Raw genomic sequence first — 21,447 nt, forward strand, 5'->3', positions numbered from 1 at the left:
ATATGCAACAACCACTCTTAGAGAGGTGCGGCAAACAGTGCAGTCGCTCTTGTAAGATGGAAACGGAGCTATTTATCTGACGTCCAAAACGGCGTGCTCATTGGTTTTCGGGTCAAAGGTGGAAGCATTTCCAAAACGGCTAAGTTTGTAAACTGTTCGCGTGCCGCCGACCGTTCAGTGAACATTGCTGTATATGGGTCCTCCACAGAGGTGTGTGGTTCCTGCACACGTGCTTACTGCAGTTTATCGGCGACGAAGGTTGGAATTTACACTCCAGATCCGCAACCGGACGTCCACAAATTGGGGACAGGTTGTCTTTTTAGATGATAAATGGCCCATGGCGTGTAGGGCGCAAAATGTCAGAAAGCAAAGACCCTGCAAAAATCGTCGAGAGGATCCAGGACGGTGGACGGAGCGTTATGGTCTGCGGAATGTTTTCTTGACATTTTCTTGGTGATCTCGTCATTCTGGAATGCACAATGGATCAACATAGGCACGAATCAATCCTTGGCGACCATGTCCATCCCTATATGCAGGCTGTTGATCCTGGAAACGATGGTGTCTACCAGCAGGACAATGCAATATGTCACACAGCTCGCAGTGTACACACGTGTTTGAAGAGCACCATGACTAGTTTACCGTACTTCTTGGTCAGCAAACTCCCTGTATTTGCTGTATTTAAACCCAATGAAGAATCTGTGAGATCACTTCGATCGGACTGTTCGCACCATGGATTCTCAACTGAGTAACTTAGCGAAGTTGGCCATGGACGGGAGTTAGCATGGTTCACTCCCCTGTTGGTACCTTTCTGAACCTCACTGACTATCTTGCTGTAGTGGTCTGCTCTGTGGAAGGCGGTTATTCAGGCTTTTGACAGAGGGTCACGTTAATGTGACTGGACAGCGTATACACAAGACTGAAGTCAATGGATGAACTTTATCCTCATAGATGACGGTAATGAGTTTCGAAAAAGACGGTCGTGTGAAACCCAGCTCGCGCTATTCGTCCACGAGACTCAGAGAGCCATAGACACGGGTTCATAGGTAGATGCCGTGTTTCTTGACTTCCGCAAGGCGTTCGATACAGTTCCCCACAGTCGTTTAATGAACAAAGTAAGAGCATATGGAGTATCAGACCAATTGTGTGATTGGATTGAAGAGTTCCTAGATAACAGAACGCAGCATGTCATTCTCAATGGAGAGAAGTCTTCCGAAGTGAGAGTGATTTCAGGTGTGCCGCAGGGGAGTGTCGTAGGACCGTTGCTATTCACAATATACATAAATGACCTTGTGGATGACATCGGAAGTTCACTGAGGCTTTTTGCAGACGATGCTGTGGTGTATCGAGAGGTTGTAACAATGGAAAATTGTACTGAAATGCAGGAGGATCTGCAGCGAATTGACGCATGGTGCAGCGAATGGCAATTGAATCTCAATGTAGACAAGTGTAATGTGCTGCGAATACATAGAAAGATAGTTCCCTTATCATTTAGCTACAAAATAGCAGGTCAGCAACTGGAAGCAGTTAATTCCATAAATTATCTGGGAGTACGCATTAGGAGTGATTTAAAATGGAATGATCATATAAAGTTGATCGTCGGTAAAGCAGATGCCAGACTGAGATTCATTGGAAGAATCCTATGGAAATGCAATCCGAAAACAAAGGGTGTAGGTTACAGTACGCTTGTTTGCCCACTGCTTGAATACTGTTCAACAGTGGGATCCGTACCAGATAGGGTTGATAGAAGAGATAGAGAAGATCCAACGGAGAGCAGCGCGCTTCGTTACAGGATCATTTAGTAATCGCAAAAGCGTTACGGAGATGATAGATAAACTCCAGTGGAAGACTCTGCAGGAGAGACGCTCAGTAGCTCGGTACGGGCTTTTGTTAAAGTTTCGAGAACATACCTTCACCGAAGAGTCAAGCAGTATATTGCTCCCTCCTACGTATATCTCGCGAAGAGACCATGAGGACAAAATCAGAGAGATTAGAGCCCACACAGAAGCATACCGACAATCCTTCTTTCCACGAACAATACGAGACTGGAATAGAAGGGAGAACCGATAGAGGTACTCAGGGTACCCTTCGCCACACACCGTCAGGTGGCTTACGGAGTATGGATGTAGATGTAGATGTAGATGTAGATGTACTTAGTGCATAATGCGTGTTTTAATCTGGTGAGAATCTTGTGACCATTTCCGTCTATAAAAAAATCTGTGAAAAAGACACTTCGATAGGCAGTAAACGTACACTCCTGGAAATGGAAAAAAGAACACATTGACACCGGTGTGTCAGACCCACCATACTTGCTCCGGACACTGCGAGAGGGCTGTACAAGCAATGATCACACGCACGGCACAGCTGACATACCAGGAACCGCGGTGTTGGCCGTCGAATGGCGCTAGCTGCGCAGCATTTGTGCACCGCCGCCGTCAGTGTCAGCCAGTTTGCCGTGGCATACGGAGCTCCATCGCAGTCTTTAACACTGGTAGCATGCCGCGACAGCGTGGACGTGAACCGTATGTGCAGTTGACGGACTTTGAGCGAGGGTGTATAGTGGGCATGCGGAAGGCCGGGTGGACGTACCGCCGAATTGCTCAACACGTGGGGCGTGAGGTCTCCACAGTACATCGATGTTGTCGCCAGTGGTCGGTGGAAGGTGCACGTGCCCGTCGACCTGGGACCGGACCGCAGCGACGCACGGATGCACGCCAAGACCGTAGGATCCAACGCAGTGCCGTAGGGGACCGCACCGCCACTTCCCAGCAAATTAGGAACACTGTTGCTCCTGGGGTATCGGCGAGGACCATTCGCAACCGTCTCCATGAAGCTGGGCTACGGTCCCGCACACCGTTAGGCCGTCTTCCGCTCACGCCCCAACATCGTGCAGCCCGCCTCCAGTGGTGTCGCGACAGGCGTGAATGGAGGGACGAATGGAGACGTGTCGTCTTCAGCGATGAGAGTCGCTTCTGCCTTGGTGCCAATGATGGTCGTATGCGTGTTTGGCGCCGTGCAGGTGAGCGCCACAATCAGGACTGCATACGACCGAGGCACACAGGGCCAACACCCGGCATCATGGTGTGGGGAGCGATCTCCTACACTGGCCGTACACCACTGGTGATCGTCGAGGGGACACTGAATAGTGCACGGTACATCCAAACCGTCATCGAACCCATCGTTCTACCATTCCTAGACCGGCAAGGGAACTTGCTGTACCAACAGGACAATACACGTCCGCATGTATCCCGTGCCACCCAACGTGCTCTAGAAGCTGTAAGTCAACTACCCTGGCCAGCAAGATCTCCGGATCTGTCCCCCATTGAGCATGTTTGGGACTGGATGAAGCGTCGTCTCACGCGGTCTGCACGTCCAGCACGAACGCTGGTCCAACTGAGGCGCCAGGTGGAAATGGCATGGCAAGCCGTTCCACAGGACTACATCCAGCATCTCTACGATCGTCTCCATGGGAGAATAGCAGCCTGCATTGCTGCGAAAGGTGGATATACACTGTACGAGTGCCGACATTGTGCATGCTCTGTTGCCTGTGTCTATGTGCCTGTGGTTCTGTCAGTGTGATCATGTGATGTATCTGACCCCAGGAATGTGTCAATAAAGTTTCCCCTTCCTGGGACAATGAATTCACGGTGTTCTTATTTCAATTTCCAGGAGTGTATGTGTAAAAGTGGTGCACACACATACCTCTATTAGGTACGTACAGGTTGAGATGAGACCATTTACGTTTATGACTCTCCTCGTTTCCTCGTAATAGGAAACGACACCATTCTATAAGTTCGCTAAAATCTCGACCACACAGCTTTCGTCTCGACAGCAGACATCTCATCACATGCAATGATCAGAGATCTTGTTTTGGGTGCATTCATGAGTCGTGTTGCTGCTTACAGGCCCTTCTCGATCTGGGAGCACCTTTCCACGAAAGTCTGTATTCGCTTGTTACGGGGCTTTTTGACACAATGATCAGCATCATCAGATGTCGTGTGTGCTGCATGGCTTCGTGCAGAAATCACATTTGATACTGCTATTATTTGTGCTGGAGCCGACTGACGCATATTATTCAAGATTTTTAATTATGTGTGTCCTAACCTGAAACGTATGCAGCAGCGTTTTGTTCCTTGACTTTGCGTAAAATTCATCACTTTCAGCAGGCATTTCAAGAATTTATCGTTAACATTATGAATTTTACCTTGGTTCGTAGAAACGTCTGTATATATTTTGAACTAAAATATAAGGAGGTGATTGAGAAAAATTCGCCAGTTCAGCCACCCACTGTGGGGTTTAATCGGAGATGCTGTGACGAACTCATTCCACTCAAAGGAGGATATTCTTATGCTTCATAAAGTCACAACTCTCTTATTCGAATGGTTCATATAATTAAGTGCATTTTGGAACCGTTTGACAATGGCCATGCTCCAAATCAGTAGACTGTGTAGGAGAGAATAATGATATAAAGGTACTTTCATTCTTCTTTGTTGTCTTTAGAAATTCATGCTTCGTTGCCCTGTTTGAAAACTAGCTACACCATTGGCTTCAAGTATTCATTTACAGATACTTCAGAAGCTTGTTTTTAGCAAACGCATTCCAAGTTATTTACTTAGGCATCCAGCAGTATTCTTTAACTTCCCCAATTCAGAGGCTGACCAATTGATCTACGACGTTATCGTTAAGTTGTACTAATTTTCTCGGTATGTTATTTTTTCTGAGTACAACTGATTAGCAGAATATTATCAATTTTCTTCCATTTAGTTTATCCTTTCCTTGTTGAATTGTATCGCAGCACCCTCAGGATCCAGCCCAACCAACGAAGGGATATTCGGGCCAGCGGTGGACGTTGTCTTACATCCGGTTACTGGAATGGCGGTCGCTCATTACCCTGCAACGCGAGGTTCTTCCATCAGTGTTGGGCTAGGTTGCTACATGCTGTGGCTCGATGCAGCACTTCCACAGCTACGTGATATGCACCTAGCCCACCTCATTACACCACAGGTCGGAGTATCTATGCTCCCAGTGCAGCTGGTAGAAGCAGAATCCGTTCGGCGTCATACGTTCAGCCAGCACAGTCTCCATGCCAGTCATCAGTCCAATGTGACGTTAAGCCACCATAGTATCATCAACTAGGTGAAGCCGCTGGTCTACGGGACATCAGCTAGCCCTGATGGTTCCAGGCTTCGAACTGGAACTGCCAAGGCCACGGGGTGCCACCCCCTGACTCTCCAACCAATCTCTGTTGATCCTCGGTTCAGCACTGGGTGCCTGAAAGTCCTGCCAGCTGCCTCGGACCACGTGCAGTGTATGCCAGCCCAGCCATAAAGCCTCACTGCGCTGCGGAGATGACCATTTATTGCGTCTGTAAGAGCATCGTCATTGTCAGCTGCTGTTACGATGCCATAGCATTCCAGTGCCTCAGTAGTCACACACTGGTACCAGCCGCAGTTGTCGGCACCGGTATATTCCCGACATTGCACGTGGGTCCCTTTTCTCCTCTCCCGATCTAAGACGTTCTTTGATCTTCCTTGTCGGTTTGAAAAACGTCTTTACGCCGTGTTTGCGCAATATAAGGCCGATTCTGTCCGTCATTCTGGGAATGTATGGCAGAAAGGCCGTACCCGAGATTTCTTTTTCTCATTCCTTACTTCGCCGAGTGTTTGTCTCTGTTACACTTCTAATATAATTTGTGGAATACCCATTGCTCCTCAGAACACTTTTCAGGTGTTGCATTTCGCGCCTGAGGTGCTGTGGCTCACATATACGTCCTGCTCGCGTGAGCGTATTAATCAAGCTTCTATTCTGGCTCGGGTGGTGGTTTGATAGTTTGTGCAGGTATCGGTCCGTGTGTGTCGGTTTTCGACAAACGCTGTGTCCCAGGTTTTCGCCATCCCTTGTGACCAGCACATCTAAAAATGGCAGGTTTTTTTTTCCTTTTCTACTTCCATGGCAAATTTTATCTACATCTCATCTACATCTACGTGATTACTCTGCTATTCACAATAAAATGACTGGCAGAGAGTTCAGTGAACCACCTTCAAGCTGTCTCTTTACCGTTCAACTCTCGAACGGCACACGGGGAAAACGAGCACTTAAATTTTTCTGTGCAAGCCCTGATTTCCCTTATTTTATCGTGATGATCATTTCTCCCTATGTAGGTGGGTGCCAATAGAATGTTTTCGCAATCGGAGGAGAAAACTGGTGATTGAAATTTCATGAGAAGATCCCGCCGCAACGAAAAACGCTGGCATGGAGGCTGTTCAACTGTCTTAGGAAGTCACCGAGCTGTTCTTCACCATGGCTCCACACAACGAAAGTATCATCGACGTATGTGTACCACACCTTAGGTTTGCATGTCGTCAAGTTCAGTGCCTGTGCTTCGAAATGTTCCATAAAGAAGTTGCCACCATTGGACTAAAAGGAGTACCCATGGCGACGCCTTCCAGCTGTTCGTAGAAATTGCCATTCCACGTGAAATATCTCGTGGTGAGACATGCATGGAAGAGCTTTGTGATGTCTTGCGGGAAAATGGAACCGATGTGCTCCAGAGCGTCACTGATTGGTACTTTCGTAAACAAAGAAACAACACCAGAGCTGACCAGGATGTCGTTGGCTGGAAGTTTCAGTTTCTTCAGCAGTGAGTGTATGCGTCGGTCTTCCCCACGTGCGGCTGGAGCAGAGGGGCCTACTGTTTTGCCACTTTATACGTCGGTGAGCCAGGAGCGCTAAGTATCTTAGTGGAGCGTTGTTATTATGGATCTTAGGTCGTCCATACAGCCGAGGTGGGAGGGCTTCTGTGTTGCGCAGGTTTCTCTATATGCCCGCCGGCAGAGAAGACGCCTTGATTAACAGATTAGTATTCCGTGTGATACGCTGCGTCAGATCTGCGCTTAGTTTTCGGTATGTCGTCGGATCTAATAGGTCTCGGATCTTTTGCTCATAACCATCGGTCTTCATTACGACGGTCGCATTCCCCTTATCGGCAAGCAGTACCAATATGCTCTTGTCGGCTTTGAGATTATTAATCGCTTGTACCTCTTCTTTCTTCAGGTTGCAAGCTGGTGGTTTTGCTCGGCGCAGTATCCTGGCTGTTTCAGTGCGTATTATTTTCTACTTGTTATTCTAATTTCAAATTGTGGTACATTAAAAATTCATTTTTGATTAAATAGTAATTTTCTGCTATTTAGTTTTGTTTGTATGTGAAATTTTTCGATAGATTTCAAATGTTTTGATGAGATTACAACTGAGATCTGTGGTAAATAGCAGGTCTATTTTAGTTTCACTTCACATGACTTAACCCATACATTGCTTCCTCATACATGTATCTCGCGAAAAGATCATGTACGTTCGAATCCTGCTTCGGGCATGGATGTGTGTGATGTCCTTAGGTTAGTTAGGTTTAAGTAGTTCTAAGTTCTAGGGGACTGATGACCTAAGATGTTAAGTCCCATAGTGCTCAGAGCCATTTGAACCATTTGATCATGTAGGTAAAAATGAGAGAGATGCGAGCGCACTCTTAAGCTTACCAGCAATCACCATTAATAAGAAGCGTTTTCGCGAGTGGAACAGGAGAGGAAGTGCACATAAAGTACCCTCCGACACACACCAGACAACAAAGCGCGTTAATATTGCATTGTTGTTCAGTTCTGAGCTAGTTTTGGAATTTCAAGTCTGTAGCTCATCGGTAGTTAGTTTAAAATCGGTTGCAAAATATGTACCGAACAGACAGACTGACATAAAAGAAACCTAATGACAACGTAGGAAAAAGAAAGGCGAATCCTATATGATCCATTAACAATTGCTCTAGGACAGCTTAGAACAGTGTTGGTGATTCAACAGTTATGAATCCTTCACTAAATTTTGATAAATATTCATTGTTCCGTTCTATAATTTAGTTCGCCTCTTGCCAATGACCCATTGCGCTGCTTAAACGTCTACGGAGTTTGTTTCTTTTCCTAGTTAAAATTGAATTTTATTAACAGTTGATGAGCGATAATTTGATTGATAAACCTGTACATTAAATAGTGGAGGCTCATGGGCGATTAGTTTTATGTTTCATAATGTTCAATAATAACACCATTGTTCCAATTTTGCGGAATTTATTTCTACACAGAGAGTTCGTATGTTATTTAGCAAGTCCCACTTTAAACATTTGTATTGAAATTTCATCTAGGGTCACACTAACTTTGTCGGCCGCTGTGACCGAGCAGTTCTAGGTGCTTCAGCCCGGAAACACGCGGCTGCTACGGTCTCAGGTTCGAATCCTGCCTAGGGCATGGATGTGTGTGATGTCCTTAGGTTAGTCAGGTTTACGTAGTTCTAAGTCTAGGGGACTGATGACCTCAGATGTTAAGTCCCATAGTGCTTAGAGCCATTCAAATCATTTGAACACTAACTTTCTTTATATCCCAGTTAAATCTACACAGGCAGTCTGTATGTGTGGACTGCTGTGGGATGGGATTTTCGTTTCTGTGCCCGAGTGCCAGAACAGCGTATCAAGAAAACTTACACAACTTATTTATTCATTTATTTTTATTTTGCGGAACACCTACTACATCGGAAAAATCTTTATTTACGTTTTAACCATTTCTGATTAATCTCTTCAACTATAGAAACACTTAAAGAAATATTTGAATGTTTGTACGATTTGATAAAGTACGCTCCTTCATTGCCAGACTCTACGCATGAGTCCTGCTTCCAAACCTTGGTGAAGCACCATATAGAGCGACGACGGCATGTAACACTGTTGATGGTGAGTTGTCCCAGTGGATCATTACTCTCGATGACCGTCTTGGTGCTATTCGGGAAGAGTAACTTACGTACTGGCACCATGTTTCTTCCGTTACCACCACCACCACCATCATCATCATCATCAAACACAACTATGCACATACTCAACACAACAGCTACGTCTCCGAAGAAGCTGCTCATTTGATACCCACAATCCTAATAGCATTGTTTAGAAAGAACTGTTTCGCACTAAACTCTGAAAAGCGGAAAAGAACAGAATCGAAGCATTTGCTAATTGGTCTACAGAAGGATACTGAAAATTAGGCAGGGTGTTAAGCAATGAAGAGATACACCGCTGAATCGTCGAGGAAAACATTATGTGGAAAACACGATCAGGGAGAAGGAACAAGATGATAGGAAACGTATTAAGATGCAAGGAAGCAAATTGTATGGTATGAGAAGATTCTGTAGAGAGTAAAATCTATGGGACAGGACAGAGATAGGAATGCCTTCAAAAAATAATTAGGAATGTGGGCTGTAAGTGCTATTCTGATAAAAAAGATGTGGCACAGAACAGGAAATCATGGTGGGTCGCATCAAACCAGTCACAGGACTGATGTGCAAAAATAGACCATCGACCAAATGAGTAAACATCCGTGTTGATCAGTATCAGCCTCTACAATGTATTATAAGTTGCGCCAGCGTATGCATTTAGTAATTTCAGTTCAGCACTATTCGTTAAATCAAGCATTTAATCTCAACATTCCTACCATAAAGTCCTCTACAATACCTGTTGGTCTTACTGACACCATGTTGACCAACGTTTTGTTTTCGGTGACAAAGATACCTACTTTCCTTTGTAGCAACATAGGTTTTTTTTATATAATTTATGATTTGTTCACGCCAAGGTTACAAAAACAACAAATTAATATTCTGTTCAAGCAGTAGTTGACTGAGAAAGCTATTACTAACTAAAAGTAAATGAGAAAAATTTTTGATGATATACTCACCTGTATTTTGGGAGATTGGTCCATAGTGTTGTCATCTGATCTGAGACTTTCAAATCGTTGGAATTAGGTTCTGTGCCTGGTTTAAATAACCCGTCCGAAAACAGATACGTAGTTTCCCCAGCATGTATCATACCTGTAAAATATTTATACGTTTATCGTGGGAAATCAATTAAAGCAATTGTGATGTTAGTAGATATTCTTTTTTTAATTGCAAGACAAAGCATATGATTTGTCAGACCATGCCCATTATATCGCCTTCAGGAAAACCCAGTAATAATTAACATTAAATAGGAAACACTTCCTAATTTTCTACAAAATTATATAATATTTGCTTAAGAAGGAATAATGTGACGTCTCCCTATGCACCAGCAATGAATAGTACATTTAGTGTAGCACAGGACGAACAGTAGGTCAGTTTCGTTTATCATAGGAAAATTGAAATTAAACTTTCAGAATTCCTGCCTCTTCTGCACGTAATACCATGAACAGAGATCTCGTTGAAATTAGAAATAAATAGCAGCAAAATCCTACAATTCGTATGGAGTACCTAATGGCAATGTAGGCTGGGACACTACCAGTGACTTTACTGTAAGTTCAGAGTGGAAATGCGACATATTACAGGTAAAGGTAAAAACAATAAGGTAATGAAGCAAATTACCTAATGTTACTTTTAGGTACCGATATTTACTTATGATGTCACGCATTAGACGCTACCCACTTCTCGACTGACCACTTTAGGTCTGTAAGTATTATATCTTTGGGGCCTCTAGGACACAGTTCCTCCCACTAGTTGGTACTAAAGTCGCTAAAAATCCAAGATGGTGCTGACAGGAAATTCATAAATCCAAGATGGCTGATGATGGGAGAGTATAAAATGCAACACGGTGTTGGAGGGAAATTTAAACATTGCAGTGATGGGAAATTTGAAAAATACTACCAGGGCAGTAATGCGAAATTTAAAAATGCAAGATGGCATTGGCGTCAGACGTAAAACCGAAAGAGGGTGTCGAGTGGGAATTTAAAAATCGTGGAACTAGCTCAGTTCTGGTAGTAGCCCCTCCCCCTTTCCTCCACCCGCACCATTCCCTTCTCTAGCCAGAAATAGCCCAAAAATGCGGTTAGTCAGCGTAAGTCAGGTTGTCCTGTCTTATCTATATAAGAATCATATTTCGTTTTCCACATTTCAAAGAACTTGACTTTGTATGTGTGTATTATTTAAGGTATGCGTAATTAAGGACATCCATCTACATCTAGATACATACTCCGCAATCCACCATACGGTGCGTGACGGAGGGTACCTGGTACTACAACTAGCATCTTCTCTCCCTGTTCCACTCCCAAACAGAACGAGGGAAAATGACTGCCTATATGCCTCTGTACGAGCCCTAATATCTCTTATCTTATCTTCATGGTCTTTCCGCGAAATATAAGTTGGTGGCAGTAAAATTGTAATGTAGTCAGCCTCAAATGCTGGTCTCTAAATTTCCTCAGTATAGCGATTCACGAAAAGAACGCCTCCTTTCCTCCAGAGACTCCTACCCGAGTTCCTGAAGCATTTCCGTAACACTCCCGTGATGATCAAACCTACCAGTAACAGGATCCCAAACGCTCGAGCAGTACTCAAGAATATGTCGTATTAGTGTTTTATAAGCGGTCTCCTTCACAGATGAACCACATCTTCCCAAAATTCTACCAATGAACCGAAGACGACAATCTGCCTTCACCACAACTGCTATTGCATGCTTGTCCCATTTCTTATCGCTCTGCAATGTCACGCCCAAATATTTAATCGACGTGACTGTGTCAAGCGCTACACTACTAATGGAGTATTCAGACATTGCGGGATTCTTTTTCCTATTCATCTGCATTAATTTACATTTATCTATATTTAGAGTTAGCTGCCTTTCTTTACATCAATCACAAATCCTGTCCAAGTCATCTTGTATCCTCCTACAGTCACTTAACGACGACCACTTCCCGTACACCACAGCATCATCAGCAAACAGCCGCACCCTATCCAAAAGATGTAGATGTAGATATAAAACAACAGCGGATAGATGTAGATATAAAACAACAGCGGACCTACCACACTTCCCTGGGGCACTCCAGATGATACCCTCACCTCCGATGAACACTCACCATCTAGGACAACGTACTAGGTTCTATTACTTAAGAAGTCTTCGAGCCACTCACATATTTGGGAACCAATCCCATATGCTCGTACCTTAGTTAGGAGTCTGCAGTGGGGCACCGAGTCAAACGCTTTCCGGAAGTCAAGGAATATGGCATCCGTCTGATACCCTTCATTCATGGTTCGCAAGATATCATGTGAAAAAAGGGCGAGTTGCGTTTCGCAGCAGCGATACCATCTAAAGCCGTGCTGATGCATGGACAACAACTTCTCTATCTCAAGGAAATTCATTATATTCGAACTGAGAATATGTTCGAGAATCCTGCAACAAACCGATGTTAAGGATATTGGTCTGTAATTTTGAGAATCCGTTCTTCTACTCTTCTTATGTACAGGCGTCACCTGAGCTTTTTTCCAGTCGCTCGGGACTTTACGTTGGACAAGAGATTCGCGATAAATGCAAGCTAAGTAAGGAGCCAATGCAGTAGAGTACTGTCTGTAAAACCAAATTGGAATCCCATCAACACCTGGCGATTTATTTATTTTCGACCTATTCAGCTGCTTCACAACCCCAGGGATGTCTATCACTATGTCCTCCGTACGGGAATCTGTACGAGACTCAAACGGCGGTATGTTTGTTCGATCCTCCTGCGTGAAAGATTTCTCAAATGCAAAATTTAAAATTTCAGCTTTCGTTTTGCTGTCTTTCGTTGCCAGGCCAGAGTGATCAGTGAGTGACTGGATGGAAGCCTTCGACCCGCTTACCGATTTTACGTTAAAACCGGAATTTTCTTGGGTTTTCAACAAGATCTCTTGCTAGGGTATGACGGTGGTAGTGGTTGTATGCTTCGCACATCGTCCTTTTTACAGCAGCACGAATCTCTACTAACTTTTTCCTGTCCTCATTCTCCCGATCTTTCTTGTACAGCGAGTGCAACTGTCTTTGCTTCCTGAGCATTCTCCGAATAGCGCTGTTAAACCACGATGGGTCTTTTCCGTCCGTAATCCACTTTTTCGGCACATACTTGACCAATGCGTGATTTACAATGTGTTTGAAATTTGCCCATAATTCTTCCACGCCAATCGTACCTGAAGCAAATGGCTCTGAGCACTATGGGACTTAACTACTGTGGTCATCGGTCCCCTAGAACTTAGAACTACTTAAACCTAACTAACCTAAGGACATCACACACATCCATGCCCGAGGCAGGATTCGAACCTGCGACTGTAGCGGTCACGCGGCTCCAGACTGAAGCGCCTAGAACCGCATGGCCACTCCGGCCGGCGGAAGTAAATGAAGTCGATTCATTTACTAAGTGGGATGCTAACAACTGCTTATCAGCTCTTTCTAGTAAGAATACTCTCCTAGCCTTCTTGACCGACTTTTTAACTTTCGTAACCATAGTCGTAATGACAACATCATGATCACTAATCCCTGTCTCAACACTGACACCGTCGATTAGGTCTGGTCTGTTCGTGGCTACCAGATCTAAAATATTTCCATTACCCGTTGGCTGTCGAGTTAGCTGCTCAAGACAGTTTTAGGATAATGTGTTCAAAAGTAATTCACACGACGGCTTGTCTGCACCACCTGTAATGAATCCATAGACATCCCAGTCTATATTAGGTAGGTTGAAATAGCCTCCGACTAATATAGCATGATCCGCGTACTTCTGCGATACATAGTGTAGACTCCGTTTGAATGATTCTAGAACTGTCACGGTGGAACCTGGTGGCCGGTAATAACACCCAACAATTAACTTTATTTCTCCTAGCCCTGTTAAACGTGTCCAGATAACTTCACAATCACACTCTACTTCGCCCTTAGTAGACACAATATTTTTGTCAACTGCAGCGAAGACACCACCTCCTACGGTGTCTAATCTGTCTTTCCGATACACGTTCCAACCCTCACTAAATATTTCAGAACTTCCTATCTTAGGGTTCAGCCAGGTCTCAGTCCCGAGAATAATTTGCTCGCCACACGCTTCCTGGAGGGCAGTAAATTCAGGAACTTTATTCCGAACACTCTGAAAATTTACTGTTAATATCTTGATAGCTGAAGTGTCTTTACACTGAGCGTGTCCTGATTTCCCTGCCTGCACGTCGACTGGTGAGTGTTCATCATGACACCTCGCACTACTGCCTAGCCTTAAAAAACCCTACATGCACGCCACAAGTACTCTGCTACCCGAGTAGCCGCTTCCTTTGTGTAGTGCACTCCTGACCTATCTAGGGGCGTCCTACAATTCCCCACCCAATAGCGCAAGTCTAGAAATCTGCAGCCAAGACCGTCACAGAGTCGACGAAGCCTCTGGTTGAGACCCTCCACTCGGCTCCAAAGGAAAGGACCCCGATCCATTCTGGGAACGATGCTGCAAATAGAGAGCTCTGCTTGCACCCCGCGTGCGAGGCCAGCGTCTTCACCAAATCCACCAGCCGCCTGTACGAACTGAGGATCGCCTCAGAACCCAAGCGACAGGCATCATTGGGGCCGACGTGAGCAACTACTTGCAGACGACTGCAACCCGTATGCTCGACAGCCGCAGGCAAGGCCGCCTCCACATCTTGCCTGATGAATCTCCATATCAGAAGTAACAGGAAACTGATGTGTGAATTCGGGAAACTGAAACAGTGCTATTGTTGCCCCTCTATGTTTCTGTGTTGCATGATTATATCGCCTGACCACAACTCTGCGTCAAAAAATCTAACGAGTGTTTAAGCCACCTGCCACATCTCACATGTCAAAAGAGCTGTTAGCAGTCGCCAGCCGCTACCTACAGGGGAGAACGAAATAAAGAGGTGGTCAGCTGAGCAGCACCTTACACACTCAAGTCTGTTAAGTTTCCAGTTAGGTGCATAACATTGGTGCTATAATTCGGTGCATATTTTCAATTCGCTTCTGCAGCTGAACACAGTCCCTTGCCATCTGTTCCCAAGATCCAATGTGCGCTGGTCGATATGCAGAATCCCACGCAATAACTACATGAACTGTTTCAAAATGTGCAAATCGCATTTTTATGGTAGTCTTTCAACTTATGGAATGTTCTTATACACAACATCTCATTTTATTTTATTATCATGTGTGTTATTGCCCACCATTTTTGAATTTCACAAGAAAACCCATCACTCCACCAATTTATTTGGATTATTCCAGTCATCAAAACTGACGTGTGATGGTGATTCTGTGGGAACTGTCTTCAGTCGCGAACACCAAGAGCATTTTCGTTCTGTCTCATACTGATACGTATGTCATGACCTGTCAATAATGACTCTTATGCAGTTTTATCTAAGGAGGCTTAACGATGTTGTATGTTTATAGCTTCTGAAGAAGAAGTTGTTTTGTTTATCAACATTGTTTGCCCTGTGTATTTTAACATAATTTTCAAAATGTAATACCGTGTAACTCCTCTCAGAAACTTTAATTTTATGAAACATATTATGCAGTCTCCTCATTCCCCATTATCTTACTTCATATATAATTAAATCATCCCCTTCAAACTGTTATTTATGGATTAATAACCGTCCACACTTGGCTGTTGGACCACATATTTTGCTGTATACCGTGTCACGGATTTTTATGTTGGTTTACTAAATAATAATGTTGCCAGTTTACCCCGTGCCTATGCCATAACTTTCTTTTGTGACTCTTTCTCATTTGTATCACCATCTCCTCATTTCATTCATATTTTTCTTCTACATCTGCTTTCACGGATACTATGTTTTCTTTGACCCCTCTCCTTCATCATTTTCTGCCTTGTTTATCTTTTGAAAAAGCTATCACTATCACTCTGGTCTCTGAGAAACAGGTATAAATGCTCTTTCAAGACTCAGCTTCAACTACCTTTTTCACAACGCCAGTTTCCTGCAGAGATTTATGCCATAACTTCAACATTTTTAGAGTATTCGTTTGTCAAGTGGAATAGAGACAATTATTGACAATCATAATGCTAAATCGATATCTGGAATGATTGTAAGCAGTAATCTCAATCTATGGTATACCATTGCTCATGCATAGCAGATGACATCTAACACAAATATAACTGTAGAAAATAATATGAAAATATCCATTACTTAAATCATTAAGTTTGTTTATAAAAAAAAATTGTATCTAATGGTCATCTGCAAATTTGGAGGAATGCGTTAAAAGTCATATACAGGTGAATATGATCGCTGAATGCATGATTCAAATTATGTTTCTCTTCTCTGAAAAGAGTAATTCCATTAGCATTGTCTCTATTAACTGGTGCAGAATTTTGAAATGTTCTTGGCACACATAAAAGAGGTCCAAGAAAAATATGGCTTCGTATTATTATGTTTACCATAAACAATATCGTTGAAATTAAATGTTGAATGTGATATCACTTTATCCAGTGTTATTATATCTCTCTTATTCAAAGATGTGAAATATCCAATGTCATTCTAGTTTCCAGACTCGTGTACTAGAAATTTACGTTTATATTGCTGAAGTGATTTAGACTGCGCCTGCACTCTAAGAAAAGAAAAATGAATTATCCGAATAGGACGAAAATCGTTAGATGTGATGATGTACACAAACAATGATTACAGTTTCTGAAAAATTGGGTGATTTTTTAAGAGACAGAACTTCATTAATTGAGCAAGTCAGTAATGTGTTGGTCTACCTCTGGCACTTATGCAAGCAATTATTCAGCTTAGTATTCATTGGTAGAGTTGTTGGATGTTCTCTTGAGGGATATCGTGCCAAATCCTGTCCAACTGGATTTTAGATCGTCAAAATCCAGAGTGGGTTGGAGGGTCCTGCCCATAATGCTCCAAACTTTCTCCGTTGGGGAGAGATTCAGTGATCTTGCTGGCCAAGGTAGGGTTTGGCAAGCAATACAAGCAGTAGAAAATCTCGGCGTGTGCGGGCGGGATTATGTTGCTGAAATCTTTCCTGTATGGGTACCGTGGATGACAACCAAAGAGGTCCTGATATGAAAAGAAATGACACTCCAGACCATCACTCCTGGTTGTCGGGTTGTATGGTGGGCAACAGTCAGGTTGGTATCCCATCACTGTCTGCGGCCTCTCCGACATGTCTTAACTGGTCACTGTGTCTCAGTTCGAAGACAATTATAGTCCAGTCACTTGGATTCCAGGCCGAATCGTTCATTGCAGGACGTAATTTTTCGAGGAGATGAATCCTGTCAGTCCTGTTACTTGTACCGTCACTGGTAAACGTTAGGATAGTCTTTTGTGCATCTACGTGATTCCAACCGTTCAACAGCGTGTATCTGTGGGTAGGATCATTATTGTAGAAAATGGCGCTCCTTCGTACAGTGCGCAGCCAGTGAAGCACCTGCTGCATAGTACGGGCTTTCAAATAACAAAATGAAATGATGTGGTGGCCCTCAACTACTTACCCTCAGACTCAGGGTTGAAATATTAAAAGTTTTGGCTGGTTTCGCTGTCTAGGGGCTGGGATACATAGTTGCCGCATTACAGTCCAAACACTGCTGAGTCTACAGCGAACAGTATGAATATACTCATGAATCGAATGGTCTAAGGTTCCTATCACCCGACAATTGCGAATTTTGAGTGTGACAGAAATTTATAAATGAAAGATTGCAATTAAATAAAATCTGCAAGTACTATTTTTAACTACTTTAAATTACGAGTACGATAGCAGAAGTACTTTTGAGAATGCCGTTTATTACTGCAAAACACTTATTGGCGTCGATGGAATAGCAATTAAATAAAATATAAATTGAATAACAAGGAAACAATAGATTCCTACTTCACGTAATTAGGTATGAACAACAACATAGCCCACGAGATATTCATTTCTAAAGGCATACTACGTCTTCACTGCAGAGGCCACGGAAATCTCACAAGTGCACAAGTCGGCACTCTGAAGTACTTTATCTCCTGCGACGACGCGCAAACCCCTCCACACTCTCCAAGTCTCTCCTGCGACCATCCTTCCGCCGCGCCCTACTGTCCAGAACTCCTCGTGCCCTGTGCGACTATTCCCCGTGCCACACTGTTCACAACTGCCCTGTCCTCTCTCGAAAAGATGCTCCTCCCTCACTTCGATACATTCTCACCACGTGTCCTTTTTGGAACGATCGCTGTGATTGGCTAGAGCGCTCCCGCCCTGTCTCCAAGCCATTGCACACTCACATACATAATTAAACACATTCGAAATACTGGATTTACATTTAAATAACTTGAAATTAAATAAATATTCCTACGTCTTGATCATAAACACGCTCTAACACACATTATTAAATTACTACATAAATTAAATAAACACATACGAAAGTAATAGAACAGAAGTAAGCCAGTAGCTGTGGACTTATGGCCTGACGCGATCAATAGTAATTGCCCACTTTGAACTCCAATAACTCACGTACTATTCAATTTACATGACTGTCATTTATATCAATTTTGGTTTACACTACGAGGTGCATTCAAGTTCTAAGGCCTCCGATCTTTTTTCTAATTAACTACATACCCGAAATCGATGAAACTGGCGTTACTTCTCGACGTAATCACCCTGCAGACAACGCTGACGCCATGATTCCATGATAGTGGCGAAGGCTTCTTTAGGAGTCTGTTTTGACCACTGGAAAATCGCTGAGGCAATAGCAGCACGGCTGGTGAAAGTGCGGCCACGGAGAGTGTCTTTCATTGTCGGAAAAAGCCAAAAGTCACTAGGAGCCAGGTCAAGTGAGTAGGGAGGATGAGGAATCACTTCAAAGTTGTTATCACGAAGAAACTGTTGCGTAACGTTAGCTCGATGTGCGGGTGCGTTGTCTTGGTGAAACAGCACACGCGCAGCCCTTCCCGGACGTTTTCGTTGCAGTGCAGGAAGGAATTTGTTCTTCAAAATATTCTCGTAGGATGCACCTGTTACCGTAGTGCCCTTTGGAATACAATGGGTAAGGATTACGCTCTCGCTGTCCCAGAACATGGACACCATCATTTTTTCAGCACTGGTGGTTACCCGAAATTTTTTTGGTGGTGGTGAATCTGTGTGCTTCCATTGAGCTGACTGCCGCTTTGTTTCTGGATTGAAAAATGGCATCCACGTCTCATCCACTGTCACAACCGACGAAAAGAAAGTCCCATTCATGCTGTCGTTGGGTGTCAACATTGCTCGGCAACAAGCCACACGGGCAGCCATGTGGTCGTCCGTCAGCATTCGTGGCACCCACCTGGATGACACTTTTCGCATTTTCAGGTCGTCATGCAGGATTGTGTGCACAGAACCCACAGAAATGCCAACTCTGGAGGTGATCTGTTCAACAGTCATTCGGCGATCCCCCAAAACAATTCTCTCCACTTTCTCAATCATGTCGTCAGACCGGCTTGTGCGAGCCCGAGGTTGTTTTGGTTTGTTGTCACCCGATGTTCTGCCTTCATTAAACTGTTGCACCCACGAACGCACTTTCGACACACCCATAACTCCATCACCACATGTCTCCTTCAACTGTCGATGAATTTCAATTGGTTTCACACCACGCAAATTCAGAAAACAAATGGTTGCACGCTGTTCAAGTAAGGAAAACGTCGCCACTTTAAGTATTTAAAACAGTTCTCATTCTCGCAGCTGGCGGTAAAATTTCATCTGCCGTACGGTGCTGCCATCTCTGGGACGTATTGACAATGAACGCGGCCTCATTTTAAAACAATGCGCATGTTTCTATCTCTTTCCAGTCCAGAGAAAAAAAAATCGGAGGCCTTAGAACTTGAATGCACCTCGTATTACTTACAAAATTGGGGATGGGGTGGCCTAAAATGCAAAAGGTGTGAGCAAGCTGTATTGGTTTTGGATGTGTAGTATTCGGAGTTTATGGTGTGGTCGATGAAAGTCCTAATGACATTTTACTCCTAGGCATGAGGCGGCAGTAGAATGGGTTGAGACGCACAGCTTAACCCTGGCATGCTTGGAGGAATGTCAGCTAAACTTGGTACGAATGCGACTCATCAGGAGAACATACTGGAGCGGGTGAGGGAAGGGGCGCGTGGAGAAGGGGGCAATAACGTCCGCTAGAGGTTGAGGATGGGTAGGGCAAAAGGGTGACATGTTAAATTATTGACAACCACTGATATTAGTGTCGAATATATAGTTCAAGGAGGCCTTAGATCTTGAATGCACCTCGTAATAGCTGTCTAAAGACATGTCGATCGACAAAATCGGATGAACCGTTTAGATTTTAGAAATTCGTTGGTCGGTGTTACTTGCATAATTTTTCGTCAGATACAAACTTTAAACTAATGAAGATACTGGAAATCTGATTACACCATCAGAATTGTCGTGCAAATTATGGTAATGTACATGTTTCTTTTTGAAGTATCAGGATTCATCTGGCTACTATTAATTTCTACATGAGCTGTGTGATGTCTGCCATTATAGTTTCACAAAGTCCGCCATCTTTGGCACTCCGTGGCATACAAATCCCCTTCATCGACACGAAGCCCACTCCGCGACACAGCGTTAACATGGAATTCCCAGCCACAAGGTCGGCCGGGACCACACGCTGGGGCTACCCCCTCTTGCTCCGGCTAACGTACGGCACCACGTGGTCGCTGACGAGCCCCAGCTTGCCGAGCGGCCCATGCAGCCACGCCAACACCGAACTTAGAATATTTTCAGGACGCCACAACTCGCCCGTTACCTCACAACAAGCATCTCGGAATTATCAGCCGTTACTTCTCCGCAAAACGGACCGTCCAAATCACCTGATTTTAATCTGTAGGACTTCCGGATATGGGGTTATCTGAAAGACGTTGCGTTCAGTGCTCTAATTATGAATGTAGCTGATTTGAAGGTGTAATTTGCGCAAGACATTCTGAACATGACTCCAGAGACACTCCGAACTGTAGTGGAACATGCTGTTTTACGATTCCCATTTGTGGCAGAAAATGGTGGACAGCATATTCAATATATCCTGCACCAGTCTCACGACTATTAGAAATTGATATCATTTTGAATTTTGTGTGGAGTTTGACCTCAGGACAACTGAAAACCGATTTTTCTCATTCGGTGTGGTACAACTTGCCTTGATGGAAGGGCTTACTAACTAACAGTAGAACACGCAGAACTTGTGCAGTTATTCACACTGAACAGTAGGGTTGTTATAGTGTGCAACTCAAACCATAGCCGTCATGTTGCGATTAATCTGTCATTTGTAGCGGACCACATTTACATTATGACGCTTACAGCACAACCTATTGGTAAAATTTTCGTTAAATTTTTTATTGTTCCTTGACGTTTCCCTTGGATCAATAACATACTGTTCAAATCTGACGTCATTCTCAACAGCGTTTTCAAACTGGATCTTCTGTTATGGATTTGCTATATACACAACAGCATCAGCAATCTTTCACCTCCTCCGGAAATACTGAGATATTTCAAAAACTAGACAATAAAGTATAGCGACAGTTCGTTTCGATCACCTAAAATCAGAGATACGGCTACCTGTGTTTCAAGCGTCTGCTCTCTAGATAAATTAGCAAATTTTTTTAGCAATTAAAGACAGTCTCTCAACGGATGCCATCGAACGTGGTGTAACGTTTAGCCAATCCAGTAAAAACTAGTTTATGAGA

At 43.8% G+C, this 21,447-nt stretch overlaps 1 protein-coding gene across 1 annotated transcript in view; it reads right to left on the minus strand.

Annotated features, from left to right (window-relative positions):
- Positions 1 to 21,447, minus strand: part of LOC126095097 (cholinesterase 1-like) — a 100,573-nt gene that overhangs the window by 1,027 nt on the left and 78,099 nt on the right. Inside the window, exon 9 of the mRNA XM_049909793.1 lies at positions 9,741 to 9,873. Within this exon, the coding sequence (XP_049765750.1) occupies positions 9,741 to 9,873 (133 nt within the window). The remainder of the gene's footprint in view (positions 1 to 9,740; positions 9,874 to 21,447) is intronic.

Source organism: Schistocerca cancellata, chromosome 8 (genome assembly GCF_023864275.1).
Source record: "Schistocerca cancellata isolate TAMUIC-IGC-003103 chromosome 8, iqSchCanc2.1, whole genome shotgun sequence".
Taxonomy (NCBI): domain Eukaryota; kingdom Metazoa; phylum Arthropoda; class Insecta; order Orthoptera; family Acrididae; genus Schistocerca; species Schistocerca cancellata.